Source organism: Hemicordylus capensis, chromosome 5 (assembly GCF_027244095.1).
Source record: "Hemicordylus capensis ecotype Gifberg chromosome 5, rHemCap1.1.pri, whole genome shotgun sequence".
Lineage (NCBI taxonomy): Eukaryota > Metazoa > Chordata > Lepidosauria > Squamata > Cordylidae > Hemicordylus > Hemicordylus capensis.
This window is the reverse complement of record NC_069661.1, coordinates 61,149,130-61,169,024: the sequence shown is the minus strand read 5'-3', so window position 1 is coordinate 61,169,024 and position 19,895 is coordinate 61,149,130. Positions and strand designations below refer to the sequence as shown.

Here is a 19,895-nt window from a genome sequence, read left to right as displayed (position 1 = left end):
TTAGCTTCCCAGGAAGGAACCAATAAGATTGCAACAGGCTCATCGCTCTGACCAAACTGTTAATGGCTGGCATGAAGTACAGAAAACACGCTCATTATGGTAAAGAAATCTGTTATCTACCCCGCCCCCCGCCCCAAGGTCTTCATGACTCAAGGTAAGCCCTGAGTCCGCCTGTTCAACGTTTTTACATTTTCATTTTCCTTTTTTACATTTACCTTTTCACTTCATTGTGCTCTAGGGCACACCCACCTAGAACTGAACAGGACAAAATGTATGCTTTTGTTCATCATGGATGTCACCCTTTTCAGCAGAAAGATGTGATCAGCATTTGGCCCCAAGGCAGGTTTCTGCTTACTTCTGTCACAGAGACCATCAAGCAGTGTGTCTCTTCTCTGGATTCACCCATTGTGTTTACATGCACCTGGGCACCAGCTATTCCATCTGGCTATGCCTTAGCCCTTGTGCCCATCCTGCTTTCCGTCTCCAGGTTGGCCCTGACTCCAGGCCTGTTCTGTGCAGAACACTTGGCTACATTAGGGAACTGGTCTCTTGGGATCAGACCATCTTTAGACTCTTACTGGCTTCCTGACCCACAAGTGGCACACGGGTCCCCATTCTTACATTCTGTTTCCCTGCTTGTCCCTGAAGAGAGACCAGCTGAGCAACCAGTGTCCGGCATACCATCGGAAAGGATCCAGGTATACTAACAAAACTCTGCTCCAGATGTTTCCACTCCTTCCTTGCTCTCTTTAAAGTTTAAAGCTGATCTCTAAGGGCCTGTTTCTCTGGTCAGCCTTGAGTTGATTGTAATTTGAACCTCAAGCTAAAATGCCTCTTCATGAGTTTCAATTTAGTATTATGGGTTTTATCAGTCTTATTAGTTAATATTTTGTTGCTTATTAATCAAGATTTCCTTTCTGTATCCCTAAAACCCTAAATAAACCTGATTATATTTGACTTCAACTCTCTTGTTAGTAATTTCCAAGACCAAAGCTTTGCACACATTTATTCTGTAAGGAACTGCTCACTCTAGACCCCACACCTAGCCCAAAGGTTAATCAGAGGTGCCTAGCCAACACCCCAGAGCAGTCTCATTAACAGCATCTTGCTACCTTGCTGGTGCCATAATAATCTGCTGCCCAAGGCAACAGCTTCATCTCACTGGATGGGATCCGTGATCATAGCTGGCATGAAATATGTTAAAGAATCATAATGATGGAAAAATAGGCAAAAGCTACTTCTGGTAGTAAAGGTAAAGTGTGCCGTTGAGTTGGTATCAAGTAGTAGTGAGTATTGGATAAATCCAGAGAACCTGTTAACAGGTCAACCACTTTATGCTGACTTCATCATGTGGAAGCTCCACACGCATCACTTATTTGCTACTGCTTTTAAGAAATGAAACAACCATCTCCTGCTGAGCCATCATGTGATGAAAGCTTAGAATGACCAGGCTGTCTTGATAATATCTGTCGCGATGTGACTAATGGTGGGGCTGAACACTCAGTTGTCATGATTGTTTGTTTTTTAAATTCTGTTGGTTGCAGCTGAAGTTGATAACTCTGCCCTGCCCTGGCCTATTGCTTCCGCAGATAAAGTTGCACTGGAAATAGCAGGAGAGTAGGCTATCGGCATAAAAATGTGTTCGTATAGCCTTGGAGGTAAATTTTAAAGGGCACAATTTAAGAAGTGGCCTTGTTCTTTCACTTCACTTAGAAAGTAATATTCTTTGGAGTTATGGGATGCATTGTTTTAACTAGACCTCTAATCGCACTATAGATTATTTGTCTTGAGGAGGATCAGGGGACAAGACCTTTAAGTGTTTTCATCACAGCTTAAGATCTCAGGAAATTTTAGCTTTAAATGAAACCTCTGTTTGGGAGGTTGTTATTGCTCTGTATCCATTGGAGAATACCTTCTGAGGTAATTTAAAAGACAGAAAGAAAAAGTCACTTAGAGATATAAAGTGCTTGACTGGAAGAGAGTCGCATGTTGGCAGTTACTTAGGCATCGCTGTTCAGGGGCCTTTTCTATTAAATCATAACCTGACAAACCATTTGTTCTGGTATGACAGCTATTGCCTAGCCTACTAAGCTAATAAGCCTTTGGTACTGAACAAAACTGAGGTATAAATTAAAATTTCAGATAGTTTCATAGCTTGGGGTTCTTTTTTATTCATTATTGATTAACCTTTTGCTGGCTGCAGCTCTCCATGTCAAAAGTTAGGTCTTGAAAATATCCCAGCAATGGGCTCCATCTTAGACCAGGATTACTAGAAGTGTATATATAAGCTCTTTGGTACAACACACACACCCATTTGACCTGCATTTCAATCTTGCCATCTAGGAATCTAAACCATTATTTCATATCTTTTCACCTAAGTAGCGGGTAGACTGCACTGATCATTTGCCTCTTTAGGAAATTGGTTGGGTGGTCAACCACTCATGCCATGCAACTTCCATTTTAATGTGGCTGGTGTGAGAGTTCAGGAACTCCTGCACAAGTTTCAGGTTGTGTAGCAGTTTGATTAATTGCATCTGATGTTAATTTGCAATAATTCCACTTTCGCGATGTTTGCCTGTGTGCATCATTACTGGACATCAACTTGTCCTGTGAAAAATACAGCCTTACCTATTTTTTAGCACCTTATTTTATTTGTAAGGTAAAAAAGGTTAAGTATACTGTCGAGTTGGTGTCGACTCTTGGCGACCACAGAGCCCTGTGGTTGTCTTTGATAGAATACAGGAGGGGTTTACCATGGGCATCTCCCACGCAGTATGAGATGATGCATTTCAGCATCTTCCTATATCGCTGCTGCCCAATATATTTCCCATAGTCTGGGAAACATACCAGTGGGGATTTGAACCATCAACCTTCTGTTTTCTTTGTAACCAGTGTGTCGAGAAATGGACAGTGCAGCTCTGTGTGTGTAATATTTCTTGGTGATTGCTGTGATGAGCTCCATCTCTGGCCTTGAGAATAATTCATGCTTCACTCACTGCTTGTGTCCACTCTGCAAACTGCATTGCAAGGTGTTCTTAGTCAAAATGTGACTGAGGTTGCACTTGTTGAGCTTATGGCTATGCTTGCTGCAAAGGGTGCTGCTGTGGCATCTGTTGCAATGCTAGGAAGTAAGGAGCCCCAACTGTGTGTGAGAGCACAACTTGTGCCACTGATGTTACTGCAGCGCAGACACTGTGTCTGGCAGTGGATTCTGGGTCAGTGATTTATTTATTTTTGGCCATTTTTGGACTATCTTTGAAATGTCTGTTCCATGTCAGGAGGGACAGATTCCCTTTTACTGTGTGCTTATGCAGTGTTTTTCAAGGCAGGGTTGTGAAATGCATTGCAAATTGCAGTGCCAAACTTGTGTGTGCAGTCTGTGGGTGCAGCTTGTTCTGGCCATAGGGATCAATGGGGAAAGTAAAAACGCCCCATTGCTCCCCAAGAGTAGCTCCTAGGGACACCAAAGTGGGTTGGGTGGTAGGGCATGATGATGCTACCTAAAACCCAACCCACAAAAGAAATGGACAAGCAGGTGATTTTAAACAAACATTTAACCTTTCCCCCCAAACACTCATAGGATCTTTTTAAAATCCTTTTTAGTTGCCGTTTGTTTGAGTTGTAAATCGCCCTTAGAGTTTATATAGAGCGGTATATAAATGTAATAAATAAACAGTTACCACAGCTTGCATGTTTGATTCAGTTTACACGTGTTTACAGCAGTTTGCAAGATTGCAGAATGCAAGGCAGAGTTGAGGCTGAAATATTATCTGGCTCCTACCAACAATGTTTTTACAACTTTATAAGGCAAGATCATTTTTGCCCCTACTATCTGGAAATATCTGTAAAGTTGAATCACTTTATGGACTAACCAGTCACAAGCAAGGGGAGAGGCTGTAGGTTGGAGGTAGAATAGATGATTTGTATACAGAAGTTCCCAGGTTAGTATTCATTCATTCATTCATTCATTCATCTATCCATCCATCCACCCACCCATCCATCCATCTAACATATTAATATACCACTCACTAACAAAGTCTATAGATAGTTTACAGCAATTTCCAACTAAAAGGTAGATAGGCAGGATCCCTACCTGGACCCTCGAGAGTGATGCCATTTTGAGTAGGCATTACTGGGCTAGAGGACCAATGGTATACAGTGCATTTACATGATCATGTCCAAGCTCATGTTGCCACTGAAGCCATACATACCATAGAGTTGGATGAAGGTACTGCCTCCTCCTGAGGAAACTCCCTCCACTGGAGGAAGGAAACTTCTGGCTCTAACCCATGGGTATGGTTGCAGTTCTAAGGAAGTTGTTAGTAGACAAGTTTGTTTAATCCTATTCAACAGTTTGATTGTGCAGCGTGTAAACCCAATGCTACTTTAGTTTGTATGAAGAGATATTGTTTCTAACACATGGGATAGTAATTCTGCCACTTTGTGCAATATTGTGAGGGTTACAGTCTGATGCCGTTTTGTAGGCACAAGTCTACTAATGTAGTAAGTTGCCAACTCTTTTGCAGAGTTCCTGTGCTTTTAACAGTAGTGTGACAGGCAGGGATTAATCACATGAAGATTTCCCCAGCTGCAAATGTGATGGGGAGAAAGTGTCATCTGCTGAATTCCTACTTATTATTCACAGGAGCCCTGTCAGAAAAAATGTTGACACATCCAGAATTTCCAGACATGTGTTTAATTCTTTCAAATGGCCGAAGTGGCTCTAGAAGATGAATCTTGTGAGGAAGGGTGAAAGTGGATATATTGTGATATGAACCCCTTTACCAATAGGTCCTCAAAAGTGACTAGTTCATCTTTCCGCACATGGTTAATTTGCTCTAGGAGAGAGACAGTTTTCGTAAAATTGCCTTGCATGCACACCTGGAACCGATGATGCTTTTTGGCATATATCTTTAGAGATTTGCCTCTCTCGCCCAAAGATTCTACAGGTAAAGTTAGTAGATGCTTTAGGTATGGGGGTTCTGTTTTGCAAAAGGGAGTTCAACTCGATCATTGGCCTTCAACTAGTTCAGGGGTAGGCAATGTGCAGCTCTCCAGATGTGACTGAACTACAATTCCCATCACCCCCAGCCACAATTTATTGCAGCTGAGGATGATGGGAGCTGTAATTCAGCCACATCTGGAGAGCCACACGTTGCCTACCCCTGAACTAGTTGGTTAGGACCAAAACCTGGGCTATAGGCCAGCTCAGATGTGTTGCAGCATTGAGGGGTGGGAACGTTCTTGGTTGAAGAATTTTAAAGAGAAGTGAGAAAGTAGAAGTCAATGCAGAAAGATATGTCAAGGGGTATGATGAAAAATAAGGATAACATGGCCAGGACAGGGAGAGAGGAGCTGATAAACCTATATATAGTTAAACACTTTTGGGCTCAGTTTAAGATGTGTCCTGGCCTCAAAAGGATTTAAGACCACTGCATTAGATCAGTGTTTCTCAGTGTTTCTGGAGTCATTGGACTTGTACATTCTTTGTGTGCAGTTTCCTGAACCAGCAGTTAGTAAAGGGGGAGCCCCTGTTGCCCTGAGAGTCTGTTAACTTCTGCTGTAATGGGAGTGAATTAGTTCCTGAAATATTCTGATATATACGTTTTTGCCCCCACCCCCAGGCACTAGTGATGTGCACGAACTGGTCCGGAGGCCATTTTAGAGGCTTGTGAACCGGTTCGAGCGTGGCCCGGTCTGGCGGTCCAATGCCGAGGGGGGTCTTGCTTTAAGGGTGGGGGTTTTTACTTATCCCTCCCGCCGCTTTTGCCCTTCTGGCGCTCCATTTTTATTTGAAGTTTTCGGGGCATCAGCGTTCCTCCTTGCCATCCCTGCCCCCATTGTTGACCGGAAAAAGCGAAGTAGTTTCTGCGCATGTGCCCGCTGTGCATGTTGCACGGCGGATGTGGCGGTGGGTGCATGCGTGGAAGCTACTTCCGCTTTTTCCAGTCAACAACGGGGGCAGGGGTGGCAGGGAGGAATGCTGCCACCCAGAAAACTTCACATAAAAACGGAGTGCCGGAAGGAGTAAGTACAACCCCCTCGTAAAGCGGTCCCCCCGGCGTTGGACCGCGCCTCCACGGTCCATGAACATCCCTACCAGGTACCCCCCGAAACAATTTTGAGCCAGTAGGGGCCCCCGCTGCCGGGAGATCCCCAGAGCCCAGCAGGAAGTCCTCGCTGCTGGGATAATGCTTATTTAGCTTCCTTGAAATGAACGTTATCCCAGCAGCAAAGGCTGCCTGCCTAGAAATGAGCTCCGGGGAGCTCCCGGCAGCGGTGGCCCCCACTGGCTTAAAATTGTTTTTGGAGGGATTAATTCCTCACAAACCAGCAGCACTCAACTCCTTATGGACTGGCACCGGTCTGCAGACTAGCGGTTGAGGAACACTGCACTTGATGATCTACGAGTTGCTTTCCACTCCTATAGACCCTGTTTTTGGAAAGCTACAATATATGTAGGACAGAGATTTCCCCTCTTGCTGTTTTCTTTAGCTTGTACTGTAGGCCTAAGAGGCTTTTCACAGAAGCTGAAGATGAACAAGAATCCCTGGAATATCACCGTCTGGTAGAAGGCCATGTCCAACACAACATTTTTCATCCACAGAAGAATACAATGGAGGAGAAGTATTTCTAGGTGGAATGCAAATTTCATTTGGATTTTTCATTCAGTGTAACCTCTGGTTTGTGTTACAGTTTGATGGCGGTAGAACATTATACTACCTAATTGGAAACTTTGGATCACCAAAATATTCTTGTGACTGCTGATTAGTAATTCTGTGGCATTAACTGTGATGGAGTGGGATTTGTGCCTGGGACAACAGTTGCCTTCCTTGCATGACTGTGCACCAAGCTATTATCAGATGCAGACCTTGATGTCTGTGTTGCTTATGGCAGTGGACCAAAACTGGCAGAGTCAGTGTAAGCTTTTGACTGATCTGATGGAAGCATTTATTCACGCAGAGTAAAACTCCACTGATCAGAAGCTTGTGTTCTTCATTTGGACTGGAGATGTCTGGAAGTGCAGATGATTTTGGATGACATTACTCTGTTCTGTCATGTACTTTGAAATACAATTCTATTCAGAGATCAAAATGAAGCAAAGAGCCAGTTTTGTTTCTTCAGAAAAAAGTGACACTTGTTTGAAGTACCAGGGGCATATAAAAGTTGCTACTGAAGTGAGAGAGAAAAATAGCTCTTCCCAAATATCAGCAGTACAGGACTCTCTTGGGCTTTGTCAGAGATGGAGTTCTTTCTATAGAACTGGAGCTAATATGGAAAAGACCCTGCTCTTAGTTGACATTTATCCTGCCTCCAACGGAGGGAGAGGGAGGGAGAGAGAGAATGAAAACACCTGCAACAGGTTAGATTTAGCACTGTGCATTGTCTACATGATCAATCTCAGTGAATGTGTGGAAGTCGCTGATGTTTTGAGCTGCCCTAAGCAGTAATGTACTGGAGGGGCGGGGTATAAATATTTTAAATAAATAATAATCAATAAGTCGCTGGGGAAGGCGTTCCTGGAGATGGAGCTTGCAAATTTAAAACCAGCACTTTGTATTGCAGCCAAAAGCAAACTGGTAGTTGATGTACAGAAAATGCAGTGTGCTAAAGGTGTATCCCTGACAGAGTCCGTTTGTGGTATTGTCTGTCAGCAAGCTTTGTATGAGATGATCCAGCATGGGGGAAAAATAACCTCTTATATACAGCCACAGGAATCAGTACAAGAGCCATATTATGGATGTTAGGCTAGTTATAACTCAAGGTTTAAGTTTCACACTCCTGTGTCCCAGGTGTAACCACAAGTCCCATGGACCTAATTCATATTAAATAGGATTTCCAGTAATCCTATTTATTTCCAGTAATCATATTTATATTCTGGGTGGTTGTTGTTTTTTTAGTGCTGCCTCAATGACTAGCATGGGCAATTTTAAATTTGCATATATTTTCTAAAAATAAGGCTTTCAAGCCCCTATTACAAGAACATAGCTGCTTAGTTAGCAAAATGAACAGGAGATGCCATGGTTAGAATCTGAATAGAAAATGATATATATTTAAATTTACTGTTCTGATTTAAACTCCTTCCCTTCCTATCGCGTAGCCTAGCTTGCACCCCTGTGTAAGCTGGTGAAAGGACAGGGAAATAGTAGTTAAGCCTAGCTGTATTGTATACTATTTGTGTTGGATGATTTGGGATTTTTTTTTTAAAGAAAGGTGGGATAAAAATATGGAATTATTATAACTTACTAATTTTGCCTTTAGCCTGTTTTATGAACCAATACAGCTATTTTCTGCTTCGGTCTTGAATGCAGCCGTGGCCCAAATAGCAGATAGGAGAGGAGACTTCAGGATCTGCACTTTTTAATGTTTTGGGTTTTCAAGTGTGTGATGGAGTCATCCAGCCCAATCACACTGTGACAAAAATACCTTTTCAAGAGAAGAGGTTGCATATCCAGGGCCAGTCATATATGCAACTTCCACTTCATTCAATGGGGATAAAAAGTGTATTGAAAGATTAAAAACTAGATTTCACTCCATTGTTTAAAGTGATAATGATGAAGTACTAGAAGCCATGTAGGTTTTTAAGGCCAGGTTTTTGGTTGCCTTCAAGGGACCATTTATGCATCCATTGATTCTTTTTTTGTGGGGCAGTTAGCACCACATTTTTATTTTGCCATTTTGAAGTCAGATTTTTATATGCATTTTAACAGTTATTTAAGAATCCCCCTTTGCTTAAAAAAGCATCTTAATATATGTAGCTTTCTCCCTCTTAAATAAAGCTGCGTCATAACCAGAGTGTTCCATCAATATAGAAGAATGGGAAGGGAGCGATAGCTGGAACAATATGTAAAAATACTGCTCGTAAAAAATTTCCTTTATTAACTGTCATCATCCCCAGAATATATGTTCAAATAAACGTTGTGTAATAACTAAATTTGAGATTAATAGGCCCCTTAAGAAACAGTGAAGTCATTCAGGATAGTCAGTGAAAAATAGGTTGCAAGACTGTAACATGCACATATTGTCCTGCTTACATGCTCTCTCTGGTGTCATTCCCATTTATCAATGTCGGCAGGCTCTGTTCTCATTAAAACACTCTTGCACAGAAGCAACTTAATTTTCTTAAGAGGAAAGGACACCTGATTCAATTTAGCACCCACAACCAATAACTTGAATATATATTCTTTTCCAGTCCTATATCAAATGAATAGTTATGAGCAGCAACCGAGATAAAATGTATTGCTTTTTTAAAAATATAAATCTATTTTTGCAGTTTCAGACATGTTAAAACCTGTTTTCGACAAACTGGAGCATCCCATACTTGGAAATTAAAGTTAAAATTGAACAATACACTGTAGTTCCAAAAAACAAACAACAACAAAAACCACTTCCTCAAAACAAAATACATTTTGATGTAGTTCTTTGAAATACAATTCCTGATTTATTTATACTACTGAAGCTTGGGTTTTTATTTAGGGCCACACTAATGTTGTGCTGAATCTGCAAGTATTTATGCAACATATAGGAGAGGAGAGCTGGTCTTGTGGTAGCAAGCATGACTTATGCCCTTAGCTAAGCAGGGACTGCCCTGGTTGCATATGAATGAGAGACTAGAAGTGTGAGCACTGTAAGAGATTCCTCTCGGGATGGAGCTGCTGAAGAGCAGAGGGTTTCAAGTTCCCTCCCTGTCTTCTCCAGAGATTCCTGCCTGCAACCTTGGAGAAGCTGCTGCTAGTCTGTGAAGATAATACTTAGCTCGAAAGACCAATGGATAGACTCAGTAGATGTTAGCTTCCTACAGTATGTTCCAAGTGATGACAGCCATGGATTTTATCTTTCTTTCCCCCTCGAACATATACCTAGTAGTACTTGCTGTGTTCTTATGTCCCTACTTAGATCATTTGCTTTGGGGAGGAAATGTGCCACATTTGACCTCCGGGCATGATTAAGTTCTATTAGAAAGGGGAGAGCTAAATTCAGGGCTGCCACTTTGGGTGGCCCCTATGTATTATGTGAAACATATAATGGGATCTTGTCCTGGAGTTTCATTCATTGAGTGGTGATAGGATTGCTATTGTATTCTGCTATGCTAAGCAGAATGAGTTATGGTAGCACAGTGCATTTAAACTGGAGTTGCCTGCATTGATTATGGCCTTTGCACTGAAGTGAAAGGAGACCATCTGGGCAGAGTTGTACACATGGTACGGGGTAAGAGCTAGATTTGAAGCTAATGTTTGCTCAGGGGTCAGTCAAGCTTTTGATGATGATGATGTAATATCAAACCTGCATAAGAATATAAGGTAATATTCCTGTTGGAGTACATGGAGAGTCTTGGATAATTGCTTTTCCCTTCTGCCACCACAGCAACGTCAGAAGAGAGCATTCCAACTAAATTTGTCATAATTGATGGCTCAGTCCTAAGATTCAATAGTCTTGGCAAGGGAACGTGTATCTTGTCTTTAGGTGCATGCCATGAGGTTAAATCAATCTGCTCTTCATGTTCACAGAACTATGAGTGAATGACTTAGTAATGGAGAATGCTGGTGAAACGGCACTCTGTGCAAAGGAAGCACTTTCCTAGTGGTGTGATCTGTGTTTCCTTTATTTGTGGCTGGCCTTGGCTAACATGAGTCTTCTCAGTATCCTTTATAGGTATCTGTCTCAGGACTCTGAACACACCCACTCACCAGGGACCGTGACTCCACTGAGGCTGTGAGGTGCCCACCTAGGTAAGCATTTCCCAAATGGGAAATATTGCTACAACGTTGAGTAAGGGGCAAACTAGATGTGAATTTAAATGCATTTTTTGCCCGTGTGTTCAAATTTTTTTGCTGGGGAAATAGCCCTTTCACCTCCCCAACCTGGATTGTAGTACAAAGCTTAAACTCCCACCCCTGGCCTGCAGTCCTGTTCCAGATCAACAGACCCTATGGCTGCAATTTATAAAGCAAACATATATAAACTTAAATTTATAAATAAATTTATATTTATATATAAATTTATAAAGCAAACATATATAATTTATATTTATATAAATATATTTATATTTATATATAAATTATATATATATGTGTGTGTGTGTGTATCTATCTATCTATCTATCTATCTATCTATCTATAAAACACATATATACACAGGGCCAAACAGTATAGTTAGTCAAGTTTTGTTTGCCTATTAAGTATGCACCGTGCAGAGAGGAGGGCCCTGTTGGTGACAGCAGTCCTTCAAATCCAATCTCCCACTGTCCACTGGGGAAGGTTATGCCTTACAGTTGTTGTTGCTGAAAACCAAGCATTCTAGTCCATATATTGTCCCTGCTGGACAAAATCTTATAACTTGTTCGTCCTTGCAAGATCAGAGATCATTAGGACTGAAAACAAAAATGCTAATATTATAATGCCCTTATATAAATCTATCGTGTGGCCACATTTGGAGTACTACATGCAGTTCTGGTCACTGTATCTTAAGAAGGACATTGTAGAACTGGTATGAAGAAAAAGTACAGAAGAAGACAATCAAGATGATTAAGGCCTGGAGCACCTTCTTTATCAGGCAAGGCTACAGCATCTGGGTCTTTTTAGTTTGGAAAAGAGGTGTCTACAGGGAGACATGATAGAGGTGTATGAAATTATGCATGGAGTAGAGAGGGTGGACAGAGAGAAAATTTTATCCGTCTCTCACAACACTAGAACCAGGGGTCATCTCACGAATCAGAAGGCCAGGAAATGTAGGATCAACAAAAGGGAGTACTTTTTCACACAGTGCATAATTAATCTATGGAATTATCTGCCACAGGATGTGATGATGGCCACTAGCTTGGATAGCTTTAAAAGGGGTTTAGGCAAATTCATGGAGGACAGGTATATCAATGGTGACTATCCCATGGCGGTGGTCTATACCAGTGACTTCATTCTTTCCCTCCAATAAGCAAATCAAAGCTGATGCTGACATCAGGGGGAGTACAGTGGAAAGAGGCATGAAGAATAGGAGAGCAAGGATTGGCAATACTTTTGCCAGTCCCAAATGAGCTCCTAGTTTCAGAAACTGTGTTACAGCTGCTACCCATTGTTCATTATTATTGCCATGTCTCTTGTTTTTCCACAGGCCACCAAGCAGCTATTCACAGAGGCAAGGATGTTCTCCATCCACAGTGCCATGGACCCCACAAATGATCTACATTGGCAGCCATCACCAAGGGGTCCCAACGATTCCTCTGTACAGCTCCCATCTCTTTCCTCTGTGGGCTCCCGTGCTTCTTAGAAGTGCCTAACGGATAGGAAAACAACAGATCCAGCTGTATCCATGGGGTGCAGCTGTTAATATCTTTCTGTAATGCAGCTTTCAGAGGTATAGCAACCTCCCAAGAATAAAAGGATTGGAACATCCATGTTGCTGTGGTGTCAGAATTCATTCCGTTGTGGCTACTGTTGGCTAATAGACTGAGCTCTGTCAGCTGTGTGTCTCTGTTCTTCTCCAGCCTCTTGTTACTCACTTCAGATGCCTTCATGATAGAAGGGTCCCCACAGTAGATGAGATCAGTGTGTTCACCATCACCACACGAGCAGGCTTTTGAGGGTCTGCGTTTGTTTTTTTCTTTTTTGATATGGCCCTGAGTACACTAGAGTACCAGATGGAAATGGGAGGGAGGTCTCAACAGCTTAATGTTTTCTAGCCATTTTGGTCCCACTTCCTGCCACTCCATCCCCATTACTGCTGTTGTGATGAAAAGCCAAACAGCACTGGTATGTGGTGGTGGGAAAGAGACTGATAATAATGCTTGCTGGAGAAATAAGCAGCAGGCACTGATAATCAGCCCACAGAATATTTTCAGGGAAAGAGGAATGGCTAGATAGGATGATGGGATTGGGGGCAAAATGAAAGGTATCTTGGGACACATATGCATCAGACTATTATCTGAACAGTCCATGTGCCAGTCACCCTGGCTGATAGCCTATACCTCTTGGGAACTCTTGTATGCTTAGCATGTGTAGTTCCACTGAGCTAAGCCTTCATGAAAGGCTTCTTCAGTACCAGGCTCTGTGGTTGGGCTTCCTGGGTGGATGCATGGGTTAAAGGAAGGAGTAGTGTTTATAAGCTAGGCCCCGACTTATAAACACTCAAAAGTTTCATGAGTCTTTCTTTTGTCTAATCTCGTGGCTACATGGTTAGGAAGCTTGCTTTCTGGATTAGAAGGTCTGGGTTCTAGCCTTGCTGCCTTTTCTGTCTTAAAACTATTACTGCTGACTAGGTTTTCAAAATATAGGCATTGCCTTATGAAAGCTACATTTACATGTTCGTGGGGGTTGGGATGCAGGACTAAAACCATGTTGCCTGCTTCCTGTCATACTACTCTTTCCCATTGAACTACCTGTCATCTCACAGTGCTGTCACCTTTGACCTTGCACATTCTTCCTCTCCGCAGTGCTCCATTGCAAAATGCTTGTTCCCTTTACACAGAAACCAGCCTGCTGCATGCATTGTTATGAGCATCGTCTGTGCTGAGTTCTTGGTTCTGCAGTATGACTCCAGCTCTTTTCCTGGGATCTTCTTGCCTATGGGTTTTGTGTGCAGGCCCTCCTGCCTCTTGTGCTACAGGGTGGACTAGGTTTTGTGACTGGACTCCCTCATTGCTTGTCTGTTCCCTGGCAAAAGGGTTCTTCACAGGCTCTTTCTGATCATGTTTGGGCTGGCAGGGGGCTTGAAGCACTGACTGGAGGAATCCTGGAACTTGTAGGCATAGGTGTAAATGGTTCTAGCCAGTGGGTCATTGAGGTCTGGCAAGCGAAGCATAAGAAGACCATGTCTGTGCACATTTGGTAAGTGGCAGTAAAGTTGCTAGGGATGTTCTCAGAGGAGCTATTAGTGTTGCTGTGTTCTTTTATTTTTCCTGGTGTTGGTTTGTTGTGAGGAGTGTGTAGGATCAGAACTGCATAATGCTGGTATAGCAAAACCATAGGATCAGTCTGACCATCATTACTGCATTGTTTTGGTTTTTTTAAATATTCCTCTTATGTGTTCATTCAGACTTCCTTTATTTACTTAGACGTCCAGATCACGCTGCCCTCCGTATTGGAAGTCTGTGACTACTCAGTTAATATGGATGGGTGTATTTGTGTGACCGTCTGACTGACCAACCGATCTTCTAGAGCAGAAAATTACATATGTACCTTGAACACTCACCTTGTTTTGGTGCTTTCTGTATTGGTTCAAGTCTGAAGTTAGTCTTCTTATAACATGTTTAAGCCAGTAAGACTATAAACAGTAATAAACTGATTATTTATAGGCCAATACAAGATCTGATGTCAGGTTTTGTGTGCTTCATCATTGCTACCATGTTGTGGCTAGTGTCTTGGATCTTGTTAGAAATCGTGCAAGGATCTTAAAAGGTTTAGCTAAAAATGTCATATTTTTAAAGCTTGCTTTCCAGATAGGAAAACTGATTTACTCTAATAAAAGTGTGTCTGTATGCATGCGTGATAACAATTTGTCAGTGTTGAACCCGAGGCATGATTTAATTTCAGCAGCATATATAAACACATAAATATATATTTTAAAAATGCTAGGCTTACATCCAACATAATTGATTTTCAGTCAGAAATAAACATGCAGCCCTCCAATTCATTATAAAACTGATAACATCAATTTCTGAACATTTCAGGGCTTTTAGAGAAGATTTACCCATTATATAATACACTCCTTGTCAAGATGTGGGAATAGAGATAGCAGAATAGGGTGTTTAAGTGAAATTGAAGTCTGTCTGGTTCCAACCCCACTCCCAATCGGAGAAATAGGGCTGACCCTGCCATTTGCTCTTCCCACTACAGTAGCCACAATGAAGGATGAGAAGTGCACTCCCACCTTCCTTTAAAATACACAGTGAGAGGAACAAGAAATGGGATGGGCCTGCTTCTCCAAACCTGACCATGTTCCTCTGAACACACCTTGGCTTTGAACCATGAACCTGACCATGTTCCGCCAAACAAACCATGGCTTCTAGGCTTGTGAGGAAGGTGTGGTATGCTTCTCATCCCACACCCCACCCCTTTATGCCATAAATTGTATTTCTAATTCAAGAGAGGAAATAATCTTCTGTATTGCCACTTTCCCTCCCTTTATTGGGGGAAGCATCATCAATGTTTCTTCTCCCTCACAGGCCCTAGAAGTTCTTTTTTGGTAACAAGGCTGGGAAAGACCTGTACTTGAGTCACTGGAGAACCTCTGCTACTCTGAGTAGACAGTACAGGGCTACATGGGCCAATAGTCTGGAACCATGGGTGGCAGCTTCATATATATACAAGTCATATACGCTATAAAAGAGATCCTTTCTTTTAAAAAGTTATTTGTATAATTTTTAACATTAGAGGTTCCAACTAAATACCCTGAAATATGTAGTAACTGTAATAGAAATATTTCCTATTTTTAACAATTTATGTAACTTGCTTAGTAAACCACACTATCTAAAAAGACTATTGTGTAATACTGAAAATGTAATTTCTAAATCATTCCACCACCCCCTTCGTCATAGCTTTCAGGTAGTCTTTTGTTGGGGTTGGAGGAAGGAGAGGTGCACTAAAGAAGTTGTTTTTAAAAAGCAAAAGCCAGGGATTTGGATGATGTATTGCATCATCCAAATCTTCAAATGGGGGCCATATTACTAGCAATGCTTTTCTGCTGGCTTCCAGGAGCCCCCTTGTTTGTGTTTGAGTCTCCAGGCTTGGAGATCTCACTCCTGACATGCTCAGGAGCCTCACAGCATCGTGAGCTCTCCATTTATGGCACATAGGGACAGGTTATTTAGTCGACAGTGGGCCAATCACCCCTAGATTTGGCTCCTAACAAGCAAATTGGAAAGGGAAGCAGATGCACACCCTCCCTATGCTGGGACACTCTAAGTAGACCCCAGAAGTTAACTAAAAACAGGTTAACTTCCAGCCAAGGTCACTCTGCACTCAGAGTGAACTCCCTACCACTCCCTCTTTTTGCAAAGAATAGCAGCAAGCTAATGTGCCAATTAACTCAGCAGGAAGAATGCAGATAAGGCTTGTGCAGATGCTTTCTCCCCCTGCACAAAAGAGATTGAGTTGGCGATAAGGACCTGGAGATGCACTCATTAAAAGTACTGATTGGATTATTGGACTTTTTGTCAATGCAGATTTCCTCTTCTCGTGTCCATGCACTCTGTTTTCCTGACAAAAAGTCTTGGCATACCTTGGCAATTCCCATATTGTTACACTCAGGAAGAGCAATCGGCAACAATGGAATCTTTGCCGGTTCCAACCAACACACATCTTCAGCAAAAAAGGTCAACTGCAATGTTCTCCCAGGAAATATTTTGGGATATAACAAGCCCCAGTTCTACGAGCCAGTGTGTTCTTTATGTACCAGCTACTTTGGAGTCACCAGCTGCTTGGGCGATTTACTGATCACAGGCCATTAAAAGTACTGATTCGATTATTGAACTCTCTGTATATGCAGATTTCCTATTCTCGCAGCTATGCAATCTGTTTATTATTAATAATAATAATTCAATTTTTATACATGAAATTCGATCAGCTAGGCTGTGTTCAGTACTTCATGCCACCCCCAGATTGGCTTTCTTGCCTAACCTGATCCGCCCAGTCTTCCTCGCAAACATAGGAAGCTGGTTCCACGGAGGAAGCCCCCTCATGGATCCACCTCCATCACCTAACCCCTCCAACCTTCTTGTGCTCACCTGATCAAGCTGTCCATGAGGAATGAGGTCCTTCAGATGTTCCAGGAGCCCAGAGGTCTTTTTGTCCACATCAGATGACATGACATTTGCCCCTTGCTGAGCCTAACTCTATCTCTATTCCCCTTTCTTAAATCCAACCGCCTCCCTCTCTTTCTCTTGCCCACCATTTCCTAACACAAGCCATAACATAGATTTGGGGTGTTCACCAATCACCCCGAGGCAGTTTCCTTTACAGCCACTTTGGCAAAAAACCCCAAACCCTTCCGAGTTCCACTCAAGAAAATGAAACTCTTCTGACAGCCTAGAAGGTATGCTCAGTACCAGGCAAATGTCTCTAGGGTGGATATTCTGTGGCTGCTCCCACAAAATAATCCTGATCCCAAATGCCGCTCATCTAACCTCCTAAAGATAGAAGCCCTGAAGTAGAACTCCGAAGGTGATGGCAAGACACGGGCAAGTTCATAAGGGAGACACTAGCCCTCCAGACACCCTGGTCCTAAATATTTTAGTGTTTTAGGTCAAACCCAGAGTACTTAGGACATTTTCCCACCAAGTTTATTTGTGTCAGGGGTTCAAACGGTGATTTTGAAGACTGGTTTAATTCTTGCCTGTTAGAGCGTGTATGATGCTACTTTAGCTGTGACTGCTGGCAAGAAGAGTCATTTGGACTGGTGCCTCCTTATGTTCAAAAGCAGAATGCTGATGAGTTAGAGGTGTTAAAATATGTTGCCATAGTTTACAACTGTCAACTATGATGTTTTATTCAGCTATATCTATTCAAAAGCTCCCTCAGCAACATGTAATGCCATATGCCATTGTCCTTGCAAGCAAGCAGCTAGGCAAAGGCTTCCAAGCCTGAGGTTGCTTGTGTGTTTGGGCCACTGAGAAGCTGTGGTCCAGTGCTATCTTTTATTGATAAGGCCAGCCAAGGATGACTGTAATGAAATTATCAACGCTTTGAATTAATTATGAACTCGAATAAGAAAGCTAAGCTCTCTGGAGCCAAGCCTCTCATTAGCCATTCACTCTCATTGCTCTCTCGTTATCGAGCAGAAGGCAGGTTCTGCTACAGCTTAGCCTGTGTTCTTGGATTTGATTCAAACTTGCCAAGCTGTCTTGAACATCCACTGGTTCTCTATGGTTGCAAGACGTCCTTGGTGATTGATTTGATTCTGCCTCGGCTCTTCATGTAAATAGCAGATTCTCCCCCTCCTTCCCCATCTCCCTTATTTCACTTATGGTTCTGCATCATTGGACTGGATGCCATACCAGAGTTCCTTCTTTGATGGTATAGGGGGAAGCTTTACAAGGCTTTATGTACATCATGGAATTTAGTAAGTTATTCTTAATGCTTATTCCCATCACTATTACTTGAATGCTTTTCTTGGTAAGCAAACACTTTCTTTTAAAATTTGGTTCAAAGACATTTGTTTCTCTGACTTCCTAGACTCACTAAATGTTTAAATCATTTTTTGTTTTGTTTTGTTTTGTATAGTGCAATACTGATCTCAAAACGTATTCAGCTTATGAAGGGTTCATATTCAAATAAAATAAGGTTCAGTTGAAGTACTGTGTGGACAGTTCAATTTCTGACAAGCTACACTGCTGCACTCTTATGTGTTTAGAATGTTCTCTGCTGACTTCTTGCAAGAATAAGTCTGTATTTGTGAAATCAGTTTCAAACACATGATTGAATAGGCAGATCTGTAATAGCAGTAGTAATGGCTATAATCTGTATTGTATTTATTGGCATAGATTTTGTTCTTTGCATCTTCTACAGCCTTGTATGTGGATTCATAGTCTGATGCACGTTTTATGAGCTACTAGCATAGGCTCCTTGCAATGGCTACTTGTAATGGCTGTAAGCAGTGGTAGTGATAACTGAATGATTGGATTAAAGAAAAAGAGCATTCTGTGTAAAGTAAGCAAGACTCTTAGTGATACTTTTTTCTCTTCCTTCTAGGCAGCTGCTATATTTAACTCTGCATTTGGAAGCTTTTTGGTAAGTGATAACAGGTTTTTTGTGTGTATGCTCTTTTAATACACTATTTCAATATTTTTATTCTTGCTGATTATTTTTAAAGGAGAACCAGGCTCTGTTCTCTTGTTCATTAAATGCCTATGCATGTGTTTGCTTTTTCTGTCTCCTCCACACTCAAGAAGACTAGTGCATGAATAATCTCTGATCAATATAACTTAATGATGCTTAAGTACATGTTAATAGTCTCTTTAATGAGGTGACAATCTATTATTATTCAGATGTTTAGACGACTAGTGTCAATATATTGATTTTCTAATGAGGCTTATCACACAATCATGATTTTCTATCAAGGGACCATGGCATTTTGAATAGAAAACATGGGCCAGATGATGAGAGAAGCTATGCTAATTCACTCAGTGACGTGTCCTTTAGCATATTTCACTGCCAGAGAAGAAGCTTGTTCTATGTCTCTAGGGAAACTATTGGAATAAGTAAAAATAAGCATACAGTCAAAGTTTCTCAGTATATCTGTTCAATGTTTACATGCTAGGATTGCACTTCTGAGCACAGCATACTATAAAATACACCAAAAGGCAGGTTCAGTCATTCTTTCCCCTATTTTATGCACTAAGCAAATTAAACAGCTGGGGCACTTAACACATTTTGCATAATTTTGCATCTTTATAATGCAAATTGCTCATCTCAAGTATGATGCAGGCATGACTTTAATAAAAAGTTGAATTGTAAATGCATAAAATAAGTATTGCAAAATGCATTAAAATACAAAAAGTATTTTAAATATACACTAAAATAAATTGAACATGCATTAAAATACAAAAAGTATTGCAAATAATGTAAGATTAAGGTGGTTATTTAGAAAATGCTTGCTTGAGTATAATTGTTTTTATACCTTAAACTATAAGAAAATATTTGAAAGCTGGCATTACTGGGTGTGGCATTAGACTATATTAGATGTGTTTAATTGGCTACCAAAGTTTATGTTGCAGCTGGATTCAGCTGTTGTAGAACTTTGGTATGAAAGTTATTGTTACCCCAGTCCACGGCATGGCCTCAAGAAATGAATGTTAAAAGGTGGAAGAGCCTAATATGGGCAGGAAAGCTCTTCTTGTTGCATGTACTCAGTTGCTTGACCTTTGTTTACATTCACATTATCCCATTCTACTTCATGATAGAGAAATG

General features: G+C 41.5%; 1 protein-coding gene across 6 annotated transcripts in view; it reads left to right on the top strand.

The window, feature by feature from the left end:
• SLC10A7 (solute carrier family 10 member 7) overlaps positions 1-19,895 on the top strand; it is a 221,592-nt gene that overhangs the window by 43,703 nt on the left and 157,994 nt on the right. For 4 of the 6 annotated variants that reach the window (XR_008309059.1, XM_053257899.1, XM_053257898.1 and 1 more), the window contains one exon: positions 18,678-18,716. The exons of 1 other annotated variant lie outside the window; for it this stretch is intronic. Coding sequence is in view for 3 of the 5 variants with exons in the window: in XM_053257899.1 (XP_053113874.1) it covers positions 18,678-18,716 (39 nt within the window). In the remaining 2 variants the exon portion in view is untranslated. Of the gene's footprint in view, positions 1-10,641; positions 10,731-12,105; positions 12,387-18,677; positions 18,717-19,895 lie in introns of those variants that run through there. One more of the 6 variants, XR_008309058.1, reaches the window with a different exon arrangement.